Source organism: Neolamprologus multifasciatus, chromosome 3 (assembly GCF_963576455.1).
Source record: "Neolamprologus multifasciatus chromosome 3, fNeoMul1.2, whole genome shotgun sequence".
Taxonomy (NCBI): Eukaryota; Metazoa; Chordata; class Actinopteri; order Cichliformes; family Cichlidae; genus Neolamprologus; species Neolamprologus multifasciatus.
Genome location: NC_140441.1, coordinates 44,351,467 through 44,373,540, shown reverse-complemented (window position 1 = coordinate 44,373,540; position 22,074 = coordinate 44,351,467). Strand labels below are relative to the sequence as shown.

The following is a 22,074-nucleotide window of genomic DNA, read 5'->3' as shown; positions in this document are numbered from 1 at the left end:
CAGATGTTGTTACTAACACCTTGATTTCAACTCAAGTCAATTTTATTTATATAGCACTACAACAGCAATTCCCTCAAGGTTCCTTATAAAGACCCTACAATAATATAGTAAACATGACAAGGACATGGCAACAACGAAAGGAAAAAACCTTTTAACAGGAAGAAATGTTTGATAGAACCAAGCAGCCATAACACACTGACACATTACATTACTTGACACATGAAAAACAGTTCTAGCTGCTGAAATACTAGCATGGCTGTTTAACAAACTATTCCCTTGATAATTTTTTATTAGATTTTTATATTTTGCCTTTGAATTTGTTTTTCTTGTGTTGTCCTGTAAATAGGTACTACAAATCCGAATGAAGGAAAACAAGTATTTGTGTGAAAGACTTTGTTCCTTGATAAACATGATACAATATAACATACTGACATAATACAATACAATATCAGACAGAAAGCGTAGAATCAAACTATCATGTAAGCTTTTCACGGTTTACAATAAGTAGCAGTGGCTATAGTGGAGCTAAACTGAAACCTAAGGATTGCTTTCCTCCAGCACTGTCTAAGACAGGGGTCTCAAACTCGTGGCCCGGGGGCCATTTGCGGCCCACGTCACCCCTACTTGCAGCCCACATATTGAGGTGAAGAAATATATATATAAAAATATATTATTAAAAAAAATGATTTAACATGAAGGCAATATGAGCAGTGTTACAGTGTGACAGTGTATGGACAGTGTAGTCCGTGCTGCAGGGAGAATGTGTGGGACTGCCCCTCCCTTTGTGTGTGTGTGTGAGTGCGAGGCACGGAGGAAAAGGAGAGTTGAAAAGTACAAGTTGCTACTGGCGAGAAACAGAAGATGAAAGCATGTAAATATAATAATAACCACTGCAGCAAGTGTAGAGTGCCTGACGAGCCCAGTTGTAAGTAAACTGTTAAGACTCGTCTATACACTGTGTTTGTGTTTTCCAATAACATTCAGTCATAGGTTTTTTTTTGTCATATTTAAAATAAACAAAAACACTAAATTTTTGGAAATATTTGTGGACTTTTCCTCTGATAAAATGACAGTGCCAGCAGTGGCCCCCAGCTCCTCTGAGTTTGAGATCCCTGGTCTGTCAGCTTATACACGTGACTAGTTTACAAAGGAAGTGGCTTAAAAGTCTAGGCAAGAGCTGATGGCTTGGGGAAGTCAATAGCTGAGAAGGCTACGGGATTAAGATAAGTGCAGAACTGTTCTAGAGTCAGTGCATCTTCTTTATATATCGCCTTGATGATTATGATGACCATGGATTTGGCCTCTTGATGAGCATCTATGTTGAGAAGAGGGAGGTAGCTGAATAGTACTTGGAAGGTGTTTTGCCCACGCACGCTTTTTCCTTCTTTTTTTCTTACACATATGTCCAAGATTACTGCGGTGTGTACATTCAATATTAATGCTTTCTGTGATGGGAGCAGGGATGGTAAAGAGCCATGTTTAAGCCTAACTGCAAAATATATTAAAAAAAATTCATCATTCACAGCTTCACCTTTGTTTTTTTATCTTTGAAAAAAAAAAATAGTTCAAGTTATACAAAGCAGTAACACACCGCTCATTTAGAACCTGTGACCTCTGTGTCTCTCACATTCTCTCTCTCTCCCTCTGCTAATTGCTAATGACTTAAATAGTATATCAGTCAAAATACTTACAGATTGAATAATTGTAAAATGTACAAATGCATGCATAACATTGATATTTTGTTTACTTTCTGTTCAATGTAAATAATATGATAATGTCCCTGTCCAGGCACCCATTCCCTCGAGTCTTCAGTTACTGCAGCAAACGCGATTTGGACCGCTATTTCCAGAAGGGAGGGGGCATGTGCTTATATAACATTCCCAACATGAACGATCTGGTGGGGGGCAAGAAGTGTGGCAACGGCTTTGTGGAGGACGGAGAAGAGTGTGATTGTGGAGAACCAGATGTGAGGACAAGTATTCAATTTGAACTTATATTAACTTCCCCTACCAGATAAAAAAGGCATTAAAGCAATAAAGCAGAGGTGGGAAACTCCAGGCCTCAAGGGCTGGTGTCCTGTAGGTTGCAGATATATCACCCTGGGTCAATACACCTGCATCGAATGATTTGTTCATTACCAGGCCTCTGGAGAACTTCATGACATGTTGTGGAGGTCATTTAGCCATTTGAATCAGCTGTGTTGGATCAAGGACGCATCTAAAACCTGCAGGACACAGGCCTGACCCCTGCAATAAAGTAATGCATTATGTTTAATTCTCGTAAGTTAAATAACTTTTTTGATGCTCATTTACTTTTTGTAACAGCTTTAAACCTTGGTTTTTTGAGCACTTTTTTGAGACTGTGACACGAGGACCACTGCGGTGGCTGTACCTCAGGAGGTAGAGCAGATCATCTACTAATCAGAAGGTTGGTGAGTTAGGTTATCCCTAACCCTAAAGTTGGCATGCCTTGGGCACGAGGCTAACCCCAAGTCTGTTTCCGATGCATCCATTGGAGTAAGGAGTAATGTTAGATAGAAAGCACTTCTGCATAGAAGTAGTGCTTGTGTCCATTGTGATTCAGCATACAAGCCTTTGTTAGGGAGCATGGATGTACTGCGATCACTGTTGTTTTCTACTGGTGCCAAAAGCGGTGGTCCACTAACAGTCTTGAAAGAAAATAAGGAGACTTCACACACACTTCTATACTTATTCACCACTTTGTTAGGTACACCTTGCTAGTATGCTAGTACTAATGCAGCTAGTTCATGTTATTCACACCGAATATTGATCCTGTCATCTGAATGTCAAAGTGGAAATCAAGACTCGAGTCCTGATTTCGGTGAGTGGATTAAAAGTGTGTTTTTAAGCCTTCCTTATGTGCAGATAAGATAAGATAAGAAGAACTTTATTTATCCCGAGGGAAATTCTTTTGTCATAAACATTGCAGTCACACATTGCTCAACAATTTTGGAGCCGCAACTGCGAAGGCCTGTCCCCTCGAGTATCCATTATGTCTTTAGAACAAGGAAAAGCATTTGGTCTGCTGACCTGAGAGAACGAGGCAGGACAAGGCAGCAGCTCAGACAGATACTCTGAACAGAGAAGTGTGTGTGTGTGTGTGTGTAGTTGCTTTTGCTTATTGGTTAAATATAGCTCTTTTTACATAACTGAGCTTACTCTGTAAAAAGGTGATTAAACATAACCTACAAATCATTTATGAAGTCCGTTTTATTTGAATCATTAAAGTTAAAGCAGAGGTTATTTTATTATTTTATTATTATTGTTTTTCGTTATGTACACTTCAGTGTTTAAACCTTGATATTGTGTGTTATTGTATGATTGTCAACAGGAATGTGAAAACGACTGCTGCAATCCCAATAACTGTACCTTGAAGGAGGAGGTCCAGTGTGCCCATGGAATGTGCTGTGAGGGGTGCAAAGTAAGAGACAACAGCAAGAAAGTGGGGGTGTTTTATAATAAAAATAAGTTATAAATAATATTATTCTATATATTTGTTGTCTTGTGAGTATAATGGTTAACACACTCGCCTTACAAGTGAAGGATTAGTGGTGCAAGATAATCTCATGTACTCCAAGTGCAGGTCCCGAGGTTGGATAGATGGTAGGGCTGTGTCAGGGGATGTGGGTTAAAAATCAGGTCCAAATCAGATGTGCTGGTCCATCCATTGTGACAACAATTTGTTTGTTCTTCTTTATACGTTTGCATTTTAAACCTAATGGTGTTACTTAAAAACTCTTTTAATACTGTTTTTAGTTTTTCTTCTCATTTAGACTCAAGAGTATTTCATATAAACAATGGCTCAAATAACTATTTGTAATGTGTAAGTGTGCTTTTAGATTTAAACCACCTCCGGGATTTTTTTTTTTACATCAACAATGAACGCACAAAGATATTTTCTAGAAAAAAGCTTTCATAAACCTTCTGTATATTACCTACCCCAATGATGATGGGAGGTAGAGCAGTCATTTGCTTGGGAAAATCTGTTTGCTTTGGGTTAAACGCATCAGAAATCAAATTTGAAGTATTTGTAGGCAGATATTTACACTTTAATCCTTATATGTAGAAGGCTTCAGTGTGCATCATTTTGCTAAGTATCACTAAATTAAAGATGGTTCTCCATGTCTTGTGCTCCTTTCCTCCTTCCTCACCCTCTGTTCCCTATGCGTGTCAGTTGAAGCAGGCGGGTACCATGTGCCGGAGCCCAGCAGGAGCATGTGACCTTCCAGAATACTGCACTGGGGCTTCTCCTTACTGCCCTGCCAACGTTTACCTGCTGGATGGCTCCTCTTGTCAATACGGAATGGCCTACTGCTACAATGGCATGTGCCTCACCCATGAACAGCAGTGCTTGCAGCTCTGGGGCTACGGTAATGAAAATGGTTTTACATGCACTTCATCACCTCCCTCAATATGACATTAATTTACTGCACATGCCTATAAACCACTAAGTCTTTGTTGAAGGTCAGTATTTAATAAAACTACAAATGAAATGTCTATACTGTCACCTTACCAAGGTTAGTTAGTTGACATTGTATTCCAACTTATGTTTCCTAAAAGTGATGTCTTCAATTTCTTGTAACTCTTCCGTCTAGTCACCCAAACATCGGTGTTCTCTTCTCAGGAAGTTTAGTACATAGTAAATAGCCCGGTACTTGGAAAGGTCTATTCCTTACTTTCACAAAGCACCAAACATTCACATATCCTTACATTTCTAATGTTACTCAACTTTTGATGTAGTGACTTTTGCCTTTGGGATATTTTGTGAAAATAGAGTTAATTGGGTATGATGTGTTTCCAGGAGCTCAACCGGCCCATGATGTCTGCTTTGAAGATGTCAATGCAGCAGGAAATGATTTTGGAAATTGCGGGAAAGATGAACATGGCACCTATGTGAAGTGTAAGAAAAGGTAAGTGAAGCTTCACATATCAGGTATCACCGCATGTGTTAAATAGCATTAGCTATTTACCGTAGGGTTATCCACACTGATAACAGATACAACTAATATTGGAAATGCTTTTGTTGAACATATCTTTACAGTACTATACTTTGACACATCATGGACCCACACAGCTTTCAAATGTAGTGTAACAGTTTATTTTTAGTGTGTCAAAGAGTCTGATGGCAGCAGAAGGAACAACCTGCTGTAACGTTTCCTCAGACAGGCTAGATCCTGCCGAACCTACTCCCCCATCGGGAGGAAATCGGCCACGACCATCTGCCTTCCTGACCTATGGACCACCTTGAACTTAAATGGGTGCAAAGCCAGATATGAGGGTAGAAACAGAGTTATGATGAATATTAAGATAAATATTAAAATAAATAGATGAATATAGCAATATAGGTAAAAACGTGTGTGCAAATATGTCATGGTGTACAAAAGTGACACGGTGCATCAAAGTGTCATTAATACTGTTCCACATGTGTGGATCTGACCAAAGTGGATGAGTTAAAGAGTCTGATGGCAGCAGAAGGAACGAACTCCTGTAATGTTCCTGCGAGACTGCGAGGTTGAAGGAACCTGTTGCCGAAACTGCTCTTCAGATTGTCAGGTGTGTTATCGAGGGGGTGGGAGTCATTGTCCATGATTGCCAGCGTTCTGTCACTGATCACCTCCTCCTCATGCCAACAACAGACGGATAAAACATATAGAGCAGGCTGCTGCATACATTGAAGGAGCTGAACCTTCGTAAAACGTAACGCCGGCTCAGACCCTTTTTGTAGGCAGCTCCGTGTCCAATCCAATAATGGCCGTGTCATCATAGGCTTTCTGGAGGAGACAAGTTTCTGTGATGTACTTGAAGTTGGCCGAGTAGATGGTGAAGAGGAAAGGGGACAGAACAATTGATTGGGATGCTCCTATCTTGCTGTTAAGACTCTCTGACACACAGCTCTGCAGTGTCACAAACTGTTGTCTGCCTGTCAGGTAGTCGGTGATCCACTGGACCAGTGGAGCCTCCACCTGCATGTTCTCCAACTTCTCTCAGCAGCCCGGCCTGGATCGTATTAAAGGCACTAGAGAAGTCGAAGAACATTATCCGAACTGTGGTGTTGGGTCTGTCGGGGGAGGAATACCCTCTCTGCAGCAGATGTATCACTGCATCATCCACCCCTAAGTGGGGCTGGTATTAAAGTGCAGAGGGTCTTGCTCATGAGGAGTCTGAGGTGTTCCAGCATAAGCTCTCTGTAACTTTCATAACATGAGAGGTTAGTGTTACAGGGCTGTAGTCATTTAGTTCCCTGGATGACTTTCTTAGGCACTGGGACCACTCGTGATGTTTTCCATAGCACTGGGACTCTCTGCAGGTGTATGCTCAGGTTGTATAGGTGATGAAGTATTCCACACAGCTGGCTAGCACAGGCCTTCAGCATATAGTAGTAGATAGAGCAGTTACTTTAGACTCTAAGACCAGATTGACCAACCTGTGCGCCACCTTGGTTGATTACAAGAAAGCCTATGACATAATGCCCCACACATGGATACTAGATTGCATTGAACTTTACAAGGTCAACAGGATCCTTGGACTCTTTAAGAAAGCTGCTGATCTCAAACCTGCACAGCATCTGCTTTAAACACTAAATGTAGTTAAAGATCTTCACTTGTATGTTGATCTGTAATTATTAGAGCTGGACCGTTCCGATATTACGTATCGGTATCAATCCGATATTACGTATCGGTATCGGTCTGATACTGACGTAAATTACTGGAGCGGATATCGGAGAGAAATAAAAAATGTAATCCCATCCATTAAATATCAAAAAAGCACCTCACAAAACTTGCGACATGGCGTAACTTGGCTCATAACTGTAGCACGTCGCAGCAGTGTACCTCACATAATAGAGCGGCTGTGTGTGGTGGGTGGGGGATGGTTCCCTATTTTGTTTTTTGTTTTTTTGCTGGGAGTTTGCAACCCTATTAGTTAGGTTGCTTACTCTTTAAAACACCAGAATAGGGAGGATGGAGTAGGTTTAAGTTCATTAGATTGATCAGTATTGCTGAACTATGAAATATTTTGGGTGCAGTGTATTTTTTGCATACAGGTATTAAAATAATAGCTTTAGTGTTTTTTGTGTTTTTTTTTAACTTGAGTATGAACTTATACAAAAAGCAGCAAGATATTAAAAAACAGTTTTATTGATGAAAACACACTATATCGGATTCATATCGGTATCGGCAGATATCCAAATTTATGATATCAGTATCCGTATCGGACATAAAAAAAGTGGTATCGTGCCATCTCTAGTAATTATTTCACACTGTGTTTTGCTAATAGTGTGTTATTTACCATAAGTGTTCAAAGTCATTCTGTGTAATCAGAGAGGATGTATAACTTTCTCCAGGTCTGAATATAAAATTGTTATGTAAAAGTCCAGAGTCTCTGTGTTATCTGAGCATGATGTACAGTATTGCTAACATACAGAAAGCAAAGGTCAGTATCACACTATTTTTGAAGTGCTGGGTGTGTCCATTTTCCGGGATGGGCGTAAGGCAGAGTTGAGAAGAATATTTCTCTCTGAGGGAGCTGCTGGTGCAAATTGTGAGTCCTGCTTGACCCCTTTCAGTACTTCTGGTGTCACTGAAATTATGTTTCTCTCAGTGACACTCTTCAGTTTGCATACCAGCCCCACTTGGGGGTGGACGATGCAGTGATACATCACCATGGTGTTTGGGGTCTGGTGAGTCAGATGGCTATGATGGGAGTGGGCGTGTCCTTACCTTGTGAACCACCATCAGGAACCTCCTGCCATCTGGAAAGAGGTATAGGAGAATCATTTGCAGAAAAGCAGGATGTTAAAAGGGTTCTTCTCACAAACTGTGAGACTGATAATTGGACTGTGCCCCCTCCCCATCCACACAGCCCACACAGCTAATTTAATCCCTCTCTGTGAGTGGACTGCTGATATTTTCCACACAAATTCCTTCAATGTTGTACTGTTTGTGAATTAGTCCTGTTTAAATGTTTCCTACCAGTCTATCTGCTGTAATTCTAATTCCATTTCTATTCAAACATATACATCCATATTGTTCACATTAGATTATTGTTGTAGAGTTTTGTATATTTTCAGCATTACTACTTTTTGTCTAACCTCCTCTCCAAATGACCTTAGTAATATTTCTTTAGAAGGCTCTAAATTCTGTCATTTAGATTCAGATCAGTAAAATCTTCCATCTAGTGTTCTCCTTCCTAATCTCTGCTAGTTTGCTTCCAATAACTTATAAGAGTAATAATAATACCCAAGCGTCTAAATAGTCCATTTGAGATTGACCTCTTTTTTTTATTTAACTACAGAAGAAAAAAAAAAACTTCAAAACCTTTACCAGAAAGACACGACATGTTCTATTTGCTCCAGTAGCACTTTATGCTCCTGCAGCTTTCCAGATGCTCCATACTGCTGCTGACTACTGGTTTAGCTCTTCATAGCCAGTATTAATATACATTATGGCGATATGGCAGCCTCGCTTCTGTCAGTCTGCCCCAGGGCAGCTGTGGCTACAACCGTAGCTTGCCTCCACCAGTGTGTGAATGTGAGAGTGAATGAATACTGGCATTGTAAAGCGCTTTGGGTGCCTTGAAAAGCGCTATATAAATCCAATCCATTATTATTATTATTTATATAATTCTTTTAGTCAAGTAGCATTGCTTATTTTCAGTGTGTATAATGTCCAGTATTCAATATCACCCCCAGTCCGTGATATGCGGTCTATCTATCTGATTTAGTACTCAGATAAAAAAAAAAAATTAGGTGATTTTTAACATCCAAGTAGATGCTGATATGACAGACTCTGCACTGCATTTTGTCTATTATTAGACTCAACGAGCTTCTATTGAAATGTAAAATAGCCTACCCACCATTTTAATAACATGGACTATTTTAATATAGAAACTGAACATTTAATAGCATTCCTTTGTCTGATCATTTCTTAATTAAATTTAAATTTACAGTAATGGGTTACTGGGAAATGCATTTTATTACAGTTGATGTATTTCTAGAAGTGCTGCATTCCTCCACTGTTACCTTCTTCAATGCCATGTGCTAACAATAGGAGCAATAAGCTACATAGATGATGTTTCCTTTCCATGCTTGGATAACATGTTCTGCCATTTGTTAGATTAGAAAGTAAACAATATTACACATGGTGGAGCTTATTCTTTGGGTTAACTTGTCTATGAACATTATACACTTTCAATACGTAGATATCCACATCATCATAAATTTACAGTGATGAGCAAGTAAAGTTAATCACAAGTACCATTATATCATTTTTTTTTCAATCCCTCAAGGACATCATTTATTCATAGGTTGTGTCTTAATCTTTATTCCAAATTGTCACATTTAGTATATAACTATGTCCTTTGGTGAAAGACTCTGAGCCTTTCCTCATTTGTTGCTAAAAGAAACTAGTTCTCACCACTACTTCCACTATATTTACTTCCAGTCTGGCCAGGGCTAGTTTTAATGCCATGTACAGAGTTATTCGTCCTACCATATGGCATCCCCCCTACCATTATATCTCAAGCAGTGGATAATTGATGTATTTTTGAACCCAACTGCGCTACTGTGGCTGTTCATCAACATTCAGAGGTTATTTGAAATGGTTTCTCAGAGGTTAAATGACTGGCCATTGAAAAATTGAGTCTCATGTGCTTGTATCTTTGTTTAGCGATGCCAAGTGTGGGAAGATTCAGTGCCACAGTGCTGCCACGAAGCCAAAAGGCACCAATGCTGTGTCAATTGACACTACCATCAAGACTGGAGGAAGAGAGGTGAAATGTCGTGGCACATACGTCTACAGCACCCAGGATGGCCAGGGTGACCTGCCTGACCCGGGTCTTGTCATGACTGGCACCAAGTGCGGAGAGGGCAAGGTGGGTTCACACCAAGCTGGAATTTTGTGGTCAGGCAAATATTGATTGAAAACATGAAAACTTGATACTTACTGCATGTTGAAGTTGCCCTGTGGCTGGGGCCCTATCCAGATCAGTCAAATGTGGCATGCATGGAGCAGACATCAACGGATCACTGGGTCATGGTCTGTGGTGTTGCTATTGAGGTGCCAAGCATGCACCCACTTGTCTCCACCTAGAGTACCAGAAGCCCAAAACAATAGCAGGATAAGTTGTTTAGTATAACCACAAAAGATTTGGCAAACCACATACTCACCTCTATTCCTTAATACATAGATGTATTTTCCTTAAGAATATGGCAACATTCAAGAAGAAATAAAAAGGCTTTCCAACGGTAGAAGATTCATTGCCAAGAAGCATTGTTAGAACAAGGAAATAAGTGTAAATTGCCATATATTTATCAGTTTTAATATAACCTCTTGCCAAATATAAAGTTAAATGTTTAGAGCCGGTTAGTCTGGCCCCAAATGGTCTACACGTTGAGTAATATGGCTTTAATGTCACTTACATCTCTTTGATGTTGGCTTCTGAATTAAACCGAACTAAAATTTTTGTAATTTCGAGATTACACTTTATACCCAGACATAATATAACGGTATTAGGTAATAAATAATTTATTAAATGTTTTAAATGACATTAACGGGCATTTAAATCATTATTGAAATATTTAATTAATGAATTCCATTTTTTATTCATTAATAAAATTTTAATTAATTAGTAAGTAGCATATTTAATTCATCATTTTGTCATTCCTGGCTCCCTTATAGACCTAAGTTAACAGACAGTAACTGAAACTTCAAGGAAAGTTTGATATCTCTGACTCTTTAAGTATCAGCTGTTTGCGGTTTTTATTTACTGTGTAAAGGAGCATTGTTTATAGTTGTGACCTGTTCCCTTTGTCAAAATTTACTGATCTAATATAATGCACTGATCATTCGATCAATGCATATTATTGATCTAATAATAAGGGCTACTGGGGGTTAAGGAGGCCTGTTTGTGTATCTTGTTTATTTGGCACTTTGTCGAATGGAATATAAAGTTGTAAGTAAATCCCCCACATACACCCTACAAAATAAGAGCTGAATTGTGTGATACAAATGGATGAAAATGTACCCATCTGCAAATTGTCTTTCTGTATATATTGCTTTCTCTCTGTAGTATCCCCATAAGGAGCCCCTTTAAACTCTGTGTGTACATGCTCTGTAATCGTTATGTAATCTTTGTCCTTCTGTTGCCAAAGGTGTGCAGAGACCGCAGATGCCAAAATGCCTCTTTTACTGAGTTAGAGACTTGCCTTGCACGCTGTCACAACAATGGGGTAAGCATACAGACACACACACCAATATAAATGTATATATACACAATAATCACACAGAGTCACACAACAAAACATGGTGTCAAAACAGATGCTTACTCTGGATGGCATTACCTTGGCCTCCAAGAACACTGTAAGAAATCTTGGAGTCAATTTTGATTGTCCTTCAGTGTGCATATGAAACACTGTCTTCTTCCATGTATGCAACATCTTAAAACTAAAAACATCCTGATGCTGAAAAACTAGTTCCTGCACTTCTAATAATTCATTATTATCATGCACTCCTAAAAGCTCCATGAAAAGCCTTTAGTTTGATTTAAAAAATGCTGCAGCGAGAGTACTGACAGGGTCTAGAGAGAGAGACTATATTTCACCCATACTGGCTCCCTGTTAAATTCAGTAAGATTAAAAATTCTTCTCCTGACATACAAGGTCTTGAATTGTCAAGCCCCATCTTATCCTTGAGACCTCAAAGTACTATATCACCCCAATACAGTACTTCTCTCGGAGACCACTTGTTTACTTGTCGTTCCTAGGATATTTAAAAGTAGAATAGAATGGGAGGCAGCACCTTCAGTCTTTACAGGTTCTATAGTCGATTGGAAGGCAACGGAGCACCAGGGAGGAGGTCTATGGCACAATCATAGGGCCTGTGCAGAGGAAGAAATAATGTTTTATCTTTATTAAAAACCTCATGTAAGTCATGATATGCTAGTGGCACAGAGGATAAATCAGGCTTAGGCTCAGGTTCTGTCTGGGGACTATTTAAAGCAGGAGGCAGAGCTGATTTTAAATAGTGAGCCAGGCAAAACAAACTCCAGCTCTGCACTTGCCCTTTTGACCAGTCAGCAGTGGGGGTTATGTCTTGCTAACCAAGGAGTCTTGGAAACAGAAAAGGTGACAAAGGTGACAGATTCCCTGTGATTGCCAGAGACGAGGTCCAAGTGGACAGGTTCTGTCTGGTGTGTTATGGTTGCATAATGAGGGTGTTTGAAGGTGTTTGATAGATTTTGTTAGCGAGCCTAGAGGTGAATTGAGTCCAGAGGGCAGGCAAATAGGTGACTGCACGGTAGCTTAGTCCAGACTTGTCAAAAACAAAATCATTTGGAGGCCAAGTTGCCAGTGATTAGCAGACAATCTGGCAGAGAATGGAGGCTCGAGCTGGTATTTGTGTACCCGTGCTTGATTGTAGCTTGGTGTGTCTTGACCAGGGCAAAGTTTTTCCAATGCCCAGTTTTACACATATGTTATGAGAATAACCCTAGTTGGCACAGCCTAGTTTGTGTTTTGAACTGCTCAGCAGCTTGTTCGAAGTGGATCCTGTCTCACCTGACAGAGTCTATTATATTAGGATTGAATTAGTATTTGAAACAATATGAGTAACAAGAAAATGCAAGCATAGAGTCTCCTTTAATCTCTTTCGCTTGTGTGTGTTTTCTTCCCTGCTATCAGTGAAAATATTAGAAATTAGCTGAAGTCGGGAATATTTAAAATATTCAATATGCAGTTTTTTCTCCAGTATGAAAATTTTATAGTGTTGAGATAAATGCTCATATAAATAAATACAAGCACGCAATGCCTTAATGCTTTGACTAATATACCTCCAGGTACACAGAGACATATATACAAAGGGAGAGAAAGGGGTCAGGGACCAACTTAAGACATTTCTTTTGTGTGTATAATATTCAGGTGTGTAACAGCAATGGGAACTGCCACTGTAATCAAGGCTGGGCACCACCCTTCTGTGAGAAGCCAGGACTCGGTGGCAGTGTGGACAGTGGGCCTGTTCAGTATGGCAGTGAGTATATAAATAAACTTGTGCCTTAAAGAAAATGTTTTTTCACCTTCAATATATTTGAACATTTCTGGTGTGCTGGATGGTAAAAAGCATTATCGCCATGATCCTACAACACTGGGTGTTTCATCTCTGTTTGCTGTTTCCTTTCTTGATGGCTTCCTCTTATGTGCAGGGATTGAGGGTAGCCTCCTTGAATGTGAATGGGTGCAGGGATGCAAATAAGAGAGCCTTATTAACAGAAGTAATCAAGCAGAAGAGACTAGATATAGTCTTCAAGAAACACATACTGACAGTACAAATGAAGTAGACGGGTCTGTGGTGGGGTAGCAGTTTTTTAGCCATGGGACAAATTTTAGCGCAGGTGTTGCTATAAACTTAGGGTATGAGCGTAAGGTTTTGTTTAAAACATTAAAAGAGAAATTAAGAGGTGCTGATCAAGGGGACTGTGTTGTATTGGGTGGGGACTGGAATTGTTGTCTTGATTTTACTTTGGATAGGACTGGGGAGGAGCCGCATCTTCAGTCATCTTCTGCTTTATCAGATGTTCTACAAAAAATTAACTTGGTTGATGCGTGGAGGATGAAGCATCTTTCAACCACGGGTTGAAGTATGGCAGAGTTAGTGCAGTGAGATTGGCCAGGTTTTATGTGTCTTCTTTGTTTACTGCTCGAATTGTTAACTGTCAGTGTTTTCCTGTTATTTTTACAGATTGTCACTTAGTTTTAATGGAGCTGTTTCTATCTCCCACCAACAAATCCAAATCCTTTTGGCAATTTAATGTAAAATTATTTCATGATTGGATTTTCTGTGAAAATTTCAGTTTTTGGGAGGGATTACTGGAGATCAAGGAAGGATGATTTTAATTCCCTTACTCAATAGTGGGAAGTAGGAAAGGCCCAGATTTGTGTGTTTTGCAGCAGCAATATGGTTTTAATTTGACAGCCAATATCAAGAGAACTCTGCAGGAGTTAAAGAAGTGATAAAACATAAAAAGAATGTCTCTGGTTCACAGTTAGATCAGCAGAATAATGACTGTTGTAATGTAATGTAATGACTGTTTAAATTCTAAAAGACAAGAGCTTGATCATTTTCAATATGAGAGAGCTAAAGGTTCGAGCATGCTTCACCAGACTCCAGGACATGGACGCCTCAACCACCTTTTTCTTTAATTTGGGGAAGTCTGTAGCCCAGAGAAAACAAATGGTGTGTCTTCGTCTTTCGAATGGAAATGATCCAGCTGAGATGAGAAGGCATTCTTTTTAATGAGAGATGTATTTGACATATGTAAACTATACTATACTAGAGTTGGCTTTTGACTGTGTAGACCATGCTTTTCTTTTTTCCACCCAGAAGACCTTTGTTGTTGGGCAGGGGTTTCAGACATGGGTGAAGCTGTGGTATAGCGACACTTGCTGTGTTGTGAAGGTGGGAGGAGGGTTGAGTTGCCCTGTGCCAGTTAGGAGAGGGATTAGGCAGGGTTGCCCTATCTCAGCCGGCTCTATAGCATTGCTATTGAGCCTTTTCTGTGCAGGTTGAGGAACAAGCTGAGGGGTTTCTCTTTGCCAGATCTGCCTCAGAGCCCTCCTGTTATTGTATCAGCATACGCTGATGATGTTAATGTTTTTGTTAAGGATCAAGGTGATGTTCAGGAATTAAAGGAAATCTTGGTTTTACATGAAAAAGCTTCTTCAGCCAGGGTTAATTGGGAGAAGAGTGAGGTGTGTTTGGTCGGGCAGTGGAGTTTGGCATGTATTTCTAGACTCCCTGGGAATCTTTGATGGGGTTAAAGGGCTATTAAAACTCTTGGGTTTTACTTGGGGAGTGATGACTTTCGCACAGACTCCTGACCCCAGACCTGGGATGTGGCTTTTTGAAGAGCCGCTGTTTTTTAATGACTTTTTTCCAAGTACTGTGTTTTCTACTGCCACTATAAGGAGCAAGTTTGTGGAGACTGGTATTATCAAACTGGGCCATCTCACAAGGATGTCAATGGGAACTCTTGGGTGTGTCACAGGCCTCCAGAGTGCTGGGAAGGATTGTGGAGGAAACTTGGCAATCCCTGTCGGCATCACTGGGAGAGTTTACTGGAAACTGTGTCCTAGCTGATCAATGGGCTGATGACAGCGAATATGTTTTTCTCTCCTTGATGGTCAGTCCTGTCTTTAAGGAGCAGCCTGAGGGGAGCCTACTTCTCTCCCTGAGAACATTAGTGCTAGATAGTTTCAGCTCTTGTGGGAAGAAGCAGCTGTATTACAGCTGTGTTACCTGCAGGTGGAGGGTCCATATAAGCCTCCTGTTGAAAAACGGATGGCTGACCTCCAGTGGAGGATCATACTTTGAGCAATAGCCACAAACAGACACAGAGCCCACCTGGATCCAAGCACTGGGGAGGGATGTCCTTTCTGTTCACAAAGGGAGACGCTGGAGCACTTAGTGGTTCGTTGTCTGCGGCTAGTGGGTTTATTTTCTTTGTTGCAGGAATGGGTGGAATCTCTGAAGGAGAAATTCTCTGTACCCTTGTCTCCTAAGTATTCAGGAAAGGACGGACTCTGGTTCGGATTAATTTTTTGTTTGGTACATCCAAGCTGGCAATATAGAAGACTAGGAAGAACCAGAAGTTAGGTCAGGGTTGGACTGATGCTGTGCATAGTTTAAAGGGATTGTTCAATTTCAATTCAGTTTTATTTATATAGCACCAAATCACAACAAAAGTCGCCTCAAGGTGCTTTATATTGCAAAGTAGATACCCAACAATCCCAACAATCATATGACCCCCTATGAGCAAGCACTTTGGCGACAGTGGGAAGGAAAAACTCCCTTTTAACAAGAAGAAACCTCTGGCAGAACCAGGCCTAGGGAGGGGCGGCCATCTGCTGCGACCGTTTGGGGTGAGAGAAGGAAAACAGGATAAAAATTGTTGGCATCACGTCTGACAGTACAGCATGATTTTTACTCTCTGACTAAAGATCTGGACTCCTTTACAACTATGTGGGGGATTGGACAGGTTTTGTGTTCGATAGGAGCAGATGGGACATTTGTCCTTAATTTTTAAGTGTGTGTGTGTGTGTGTGAGTTTGGTTGCGGTTAGTAAATGGTTAGTGCATATTGATGTTGTTGATGTAGTAGCAACTTTCTGTTAGGTTTGACTTTTTCGTGGTTTTTCTTTTTAATGTGGTGTAAATAAAGTGTTAAAAGTCAAAGTCTTTCTCTCCCTTTCTCTTTCTCTGTCATGTCCATTTCTTTTTTCTATTCCTCCTCCTTTTTCTCCGGTCTTTCACAAGCCTGGGCTTTACCCGCTGCCTGCTACAGCTTAATACTCACTCTGAAAATAAACAAAATAAAAAGACAAAAAAATATACATAACTTTATAGTTAACATTGTTTTTCCATCTGACTCGCTGACAGGCTCAGAATGTTCGATCACTAGAAGTAAACAGAAAATTTTGACATGGATGGCCCTTTTTCCTTGATACTTGCTGATCTAAATTAAAGTGTTTCAATTGCCATATAAATATACTAGTAAACACATTAGTGTGTATGTATAAATGTGTTTGTGTATGTCAACAGGTCAGGCGGGTCTGGTGGCTGGACTGTTGTTTGCCTTCTTGGTGGTTTTACCTGCAGTGCTGCTGGTCTTCTACTGCCACCGGATCAAGACTTCTTATTACCATAAGTGGCTTTCCCAAAGAAAAAAGAACACATGCAAGAAGTACTGTCTGTCTTTCCACTGTTTGTCTGTTTCTTAACACTACATTTTCTTGATACAACAAAAAGAGGAAAGCCTAAAATTTAAAAAAGTAGCATTTTCATTTTGGGGTCTAGCAAGTAAAACTATATAATATGCACTGGTGTATTGTGATGCTCTTTTGTCCTTTAAAACTTTATTCAAGTGCAAATTAGAAACCTTGCAAGGTTTACTACCAGTCAAAAGTTTTAGAACACCCCAATTGTTTCAGTTATTTGCAGTTTAAGTCATTCAAGTCAAATGAATAGCTGAAATGCTACAAAGGTAAGTGGTAAACTGCCAGGCAAGGCAACTCAAAACTGAAAAATAATGTACATTTTAGAATGACAGAAAAATGCCTTTTTCAGGGAACACAAAATGGGTTAACAATTTAAAGCAGTTCTGCAGCAGTGGAGGTTAATTGAGCGTTAAAAGCTGGTACTACTAATTCCTACAGGTGTTCGCAACTTTTCTGGATTACTTCCAACCCCCTCTGTCTGCATAAAAGTAGTGTTGGAACACACTGTGGTTTCTTTCACCATCAAAAGGCACTCAGAAACAAACTGACAGGAAGAGATCTGCAGACCCCAAACCATAAATGAATCAGAGGACAAGTTTCTGAGAGTTAACAGCTTGCGTAATAGGTTGCTCACAGGAAAACAGCTTCAAGTACACTTTAATCGTGGTCTTCAAGCTGCAGGTTTGACAGGACGAGTTGCGGCAAGAAAGCCATTGCTAAGGCATCAGAATAAGACAAAGAGGCTTGCCTCAGCCATGAAACAGCAATTAGACTACTGAATACCAGAGTATAATGGGCTGATGAATCAAAATTTGAAGTCTTCGATTCATCACGCAGGATCTTTGTACACCGTCGAGTGGGGTGATTCCACAGTGTGTGACATCAGCTGTCAAACATGGAGGAGGAAGTGTGATGGTCTGGGCTGTTTTGCTGATCCAGGGTCGATGACTTGTACAGAATGAGAGGCACCCTGAACCAAAATGGTGCCAGTAAACCATTTTAATATGATTTGTTGATTGGTTCGCCTCTGTCTTTGTAACAGACCATAGTGCTGCCCCCTCCATTGGCGTACTTACCAATCGCTAATGTCTCACTTGTAAGCCGAAGGTTGTCAGTGTGATACAGCATGGGGCATTTTTAAGAATGAGGGTTTTTTTTCTCTTTTTGTTTCTCAGTATGAACAAACAGTAAAGGTATCACAAACACAAACAGAAATTCCATAGACTGGTTAGAACAAATTATTTCTAAGATGGTAGCTTAGTAAAAGAACCATCTCACTCAGTTAGACTTGTCTAATCACTGCATGGAAGCATTTGTTTTATTTCATTTCTACTAACATCAGCTGGTTAAGAAGCTTCGTGTTCCGTTCTAGTTTTCTTATTTCTCAATTTGAGCCATAAAACCAGGAATGTCCGAATGAGCAAAGTGATGAAGCTGTACATCTTCCATGCAACAGGCTCTTGTTTATTTTTTGTCTTTCTGTTCTCAGGATGGAGGGATCAGCAGATAAACGAAAGAATGGCCACCTTAATCCTGCCTTTCACCTGAAAGTTGTAGGACCAATCAACACAGTTAATGGCCACAAGGGGGTGAGTGATATGTGTGTTTCTAGTGTGTTACAAAATAAAACAAAAGAAAGGGAAGGAGGAAATGGGAGTAGGGTGATGACTGTTTTTCTGTGAATGAATAACTGAGTGTCCATGAGGTTAACCTTCATATTGAATTAAATATTCAGTTTGTCAAATTATTGTTTTAGCATCCTATGTCTTAATATCAGCCTAAAGTTAACATTTTAATATAATAATAATAATAATACATTTTATTTGAAAGCGCCTTTCAAAACACTCAAGGTCACTGTACACAGTAGAATAAAAGCAACATAAAAGCAAGCAGTTTACACAATCATAAAAGCATAAGACATAAACAAATAAAATAGGAGAGGCTATTTTGAACAAGTAAGTTTTGAGTTTGGACTTAAAGAGAAAGAAGGAAGAGATGTTTCTTAAATCAGGAGGTTGGGAATTCCAGAGTCGTGGAGCAGAGCAGCTGAAAGCCCGGCTCCCCATGGTTGTAAAACGGGGGAAGGGACGGAGAGTGAAAGGGAAGAAGAAGATCTGAGACAACGAGATGGGGCGGTGATCTTAACCACGTCAGAGAGATATGGAGGAGAGAGATGATGAATAGCCTTAAATGTGTACAAGAGTATTTTGAAATTGATGCGATATTTGACCGGGAGCCAATGAAGCTGCTGCAGGACAGGAGTGATGTGGTGGGCAGAAGGGGTCCTGGTGATGATACGGGCAGCATGGGATGGATTTTTGAGTAAGACCAAAAAGAAGTGAATTACAATAATCAATCCAGGAAGTAACAAGGCTGTGGACAAGAATGGCAGTGACATGTGGGGGGAGAAAAGGACTGAGACGATTAATGTTGCGCAAATGTTAAATATCTGACTTATAAGATACAAAATGCACACATGTACTGCACACATAACGAATGTTGGTATCTCAGAGTTTTTACCCCTCAGCCATAAATGGCCGATGGGGTTTTGGCATCACCCTGTCAGGTTGGTGGATGAACAGGCGGCATGAACACCCAAGTTTGTGAATGTGGTAATTTGAGAATGAGGTGGTATAGGAGTTTCAAATAGGAAAGTGGAGAAGGAGACTCCCTTACTGATACAGAGTGAGTAGAAGATTGATGATGAAAGCTTCCACTGCATGGATTTCATTTTGTTATCTTTTATGTTGCTTTTATCTAGCTTTAATTTCTCTTAGGAAATACTAACACAAAAATGTATACAAAAAAATACTTTAAAATGAATTGATGAATTTAAAATTGAACCTTTGGGAATAGGTGTTAGAACCAGTGGACAAATACAAGGTGTTAAGATTGGTAGAAAGGAGCATAGAATCGCTTTATTTGATGATGATGTCATATTATTTTTAAAGCAACTAAAAACTTCTGTGTCTGCAGTAAAGGATTTAATAGACCGGTTTGGGGCCTTCTCAGGGTATAAAATAAATGTAACAAAATCATCATTAATGTTACTTAAACAAGAATATAGTCAAAACGTAAGTCCGAATATAACTGGCTTTACTGTTAATTCTGAATTCACTTATCTAGGCATTAAAATAGTTCCTTCACTAAAAGATGTGGCCCTACTTAACTATAATACAATTCTACAGAAAATTTCCAATGGAGCGTTGTATAAGTTTACCATTATCTATTATTGGAAGGATAAGTGTTCTTAAAATGAATGTATTACCTAAACCAGGGGTCGGCAACCTGCGGCTCTTTAGTCCTTATACTGCGGCTCTGCGTGGTTTGGGAAAATAAATTAGAAGTATTTAGCTGAAGTGTATTTTATTTATGTTAGTTCTTTTTAACTTGTAGTTCTAAATTGGAAGATTATTGTGATATTGAAATATAAACATAAAATTATATTCTGTTATTTTTTTCATCGCTCAAAATAAGAGTGACACTCACGGAAGCCGGTATACCCACCGAAATGCCGTGCATTTATCGAGACTTTCAACCCCAGATAGGCCAATTATGGATTTTCGGATGCACATTATGTCAGCAGCTATTCTCCACCGTGAACTATGTTAAAGACAAACACCGTTCACGCCTGACAAATGACAGCTGACAGATGACAGACGCTGTGCGCAGAGGATCAGGAGCAGAAGTCCCATTGTAAACATATCACGGCAGACCCGACGATGTTTGCATGAACACGCTTTTCAGCATCTCTATATTGACCACTTTTCACACACGGTTGCTGTACGCATACAGCTGGCTGTAGCTTTTCAGCTCACAGCCTGACATACACCACCAACAACACAAGAGCACAGATAGCGCAGAGGTAAAGGCAGCGAGGCGTGATTGCGGTTGTGTCGCTCAGGTGCGTCCGCCTCCCCTGAAGCGGTGCCGCAGACCACGCCCCGCCACACACACATTAACCTGGTAAAATACATATTTAGGCAAAATTTTGCAAATATCTATTTTTCATTTTTCAGCAGCATAGTGCTTTTTGTTCCAATTATTTTTTTTAAAAGTCAGGTCAAGGCCCAACAGCCCAAAGGCGATATAAGGGTGGCGGCTCAACAGTTTTTGTTTGCTACGTGGGTCATTTTAGTTCAGCTGGGTGTCTTTCCTTTTGTTATATTTCTTTAAGAGTTCAAAATGTGTTGATTACATAAATTAAATGTAATTTTCTCTGTAGCACTTCATGGATTTCATAAGCAGCACACCTTAGTTGTTCACACAAAGCATAAAGGTAAAAAACAATATATAAAGTGTCATCTTCATTTTAGATGTCAAAAAGTATTTGCGGCTACCAGTGTTTTCTTTTGCATGGAAACTGGGTCCAAATGGCTTTGGGTGTAAAAGGTTGCTGACCCCTGACCTAAACTCTTGTATATGTTTCAGAATGTCCCACTGGATTGTTTACCAAAGTAGCGTCATTAATCAGAGAGTTTATTTGGAACAAGAAGCATCCCCGCATTCGCTTGTCTTTGTTGTATCTTCCCTTCGATACAGGGGGGTTGAAATGCCCCAATTTTTACTGGTACTATCTGGCTATTCAACTAAGGACAATAATGTTTTATTTTTCATCCCAAAATATCCCTTCTTGAGTGGGGATGGAAGCAAATTCTCTTAAAATGCCATTAAACTTGTACTTATACTCTGCACAGCCAAAACAATTAAAGAAAGAAACAAATAATCCTATAGTCTGAAATATGATTGAAGTTTGATTTACAATAAAAGAAATGGTGAATATTAAGAATAATCTCTCTCAGTTTAGTCCTATTTGGGGAAATGCTTTATTTGTACCAGGAAAATGATCTTTTTTGTGATGGAATAATGGTTTCATTTGAGGATTTAGTCTCAAAATTTCAAATTCCAAAAAAACATTTCTTTAAGTATTTACAGATTAGAAGCTTAATTTCTTCCATGCAAAATCAGTCTCTTAATGTTCCCCAGTTAACTAATTTAGAGGAGTTAATGGTGAAAAAATGTTGTAACAAAGGCTTAATTTCAACATTCTATAACTGGATTGTCTCGGCCTCTCCAGAAACATCAGCTTCTAAGTTAGAATCTTGGAGAAATGACCTAAATATTAATATTTCTGAGGAGACATGGAAGTCAATTTGCTTAAAATCACAAAAATAATCGATTAATAGTAACCTAACGCTATTACAAAACAACTGGATCATGCAGACATATGTAACACTGGTTAAATTGAATATATATAACAACAAAATTCCAAATACATGTTTTAAATGTG

General features: G+C 39.6%; 1 protein-coding gene across 5 annotated transcripts in view; it reads left to right on the top strand.

Moving 5' to 3' along the window:
* Positions 1 to 22,074, top strand: part of adam19a (ADAM metallopeptidase domain 19a) — a 95,136-nt gene that overhangs the window by 63,459 nt on the left and 9,603 nt on the right. For all 5 annotated transcript variants that reach the window (XM_085139711.1, XM_085139693.1, XM_085139702.1 and 2 more), the window contains 9 exons: positions 1,789 to 1,966; positions 3,352 to 3,441; positions 4,195 to 4,390; positions 4,822 to 4,930; positions 9,686 to 9,890; positions 11,170 to 11,247; positions 12,934 to 13,042; positions 16,609 to 16,750; positions 18,274 to 18,373. In XM_085139711.1, the coding sequence (XP_084995837.1) occupies positions 1,789 to 1,966; positions 3,352 to 3,441; positions 4,195 to 4,390; positions 4,822 to 4,930; positions 9,686 to 9,890; positions 11,170 to 11,247; positions 12,934 to 13,042; positions 16,609 to 16,750; positions 18,274 to 18,373 (1,207 nt within the window). The remainder of the gene's footprint in view (positions 1 to 1,788; positions 1,967 to 3,351; positions 3,442 to 4,194; positions 4,391 to 4,821; positions 4,931 to 9,685; positions 9,891 to 11,169; positions 11,248 to 12,933; positions 13,043 to 16,608; positions 16,751 to 18,273; positions 18,374 to 22,074) is intronic.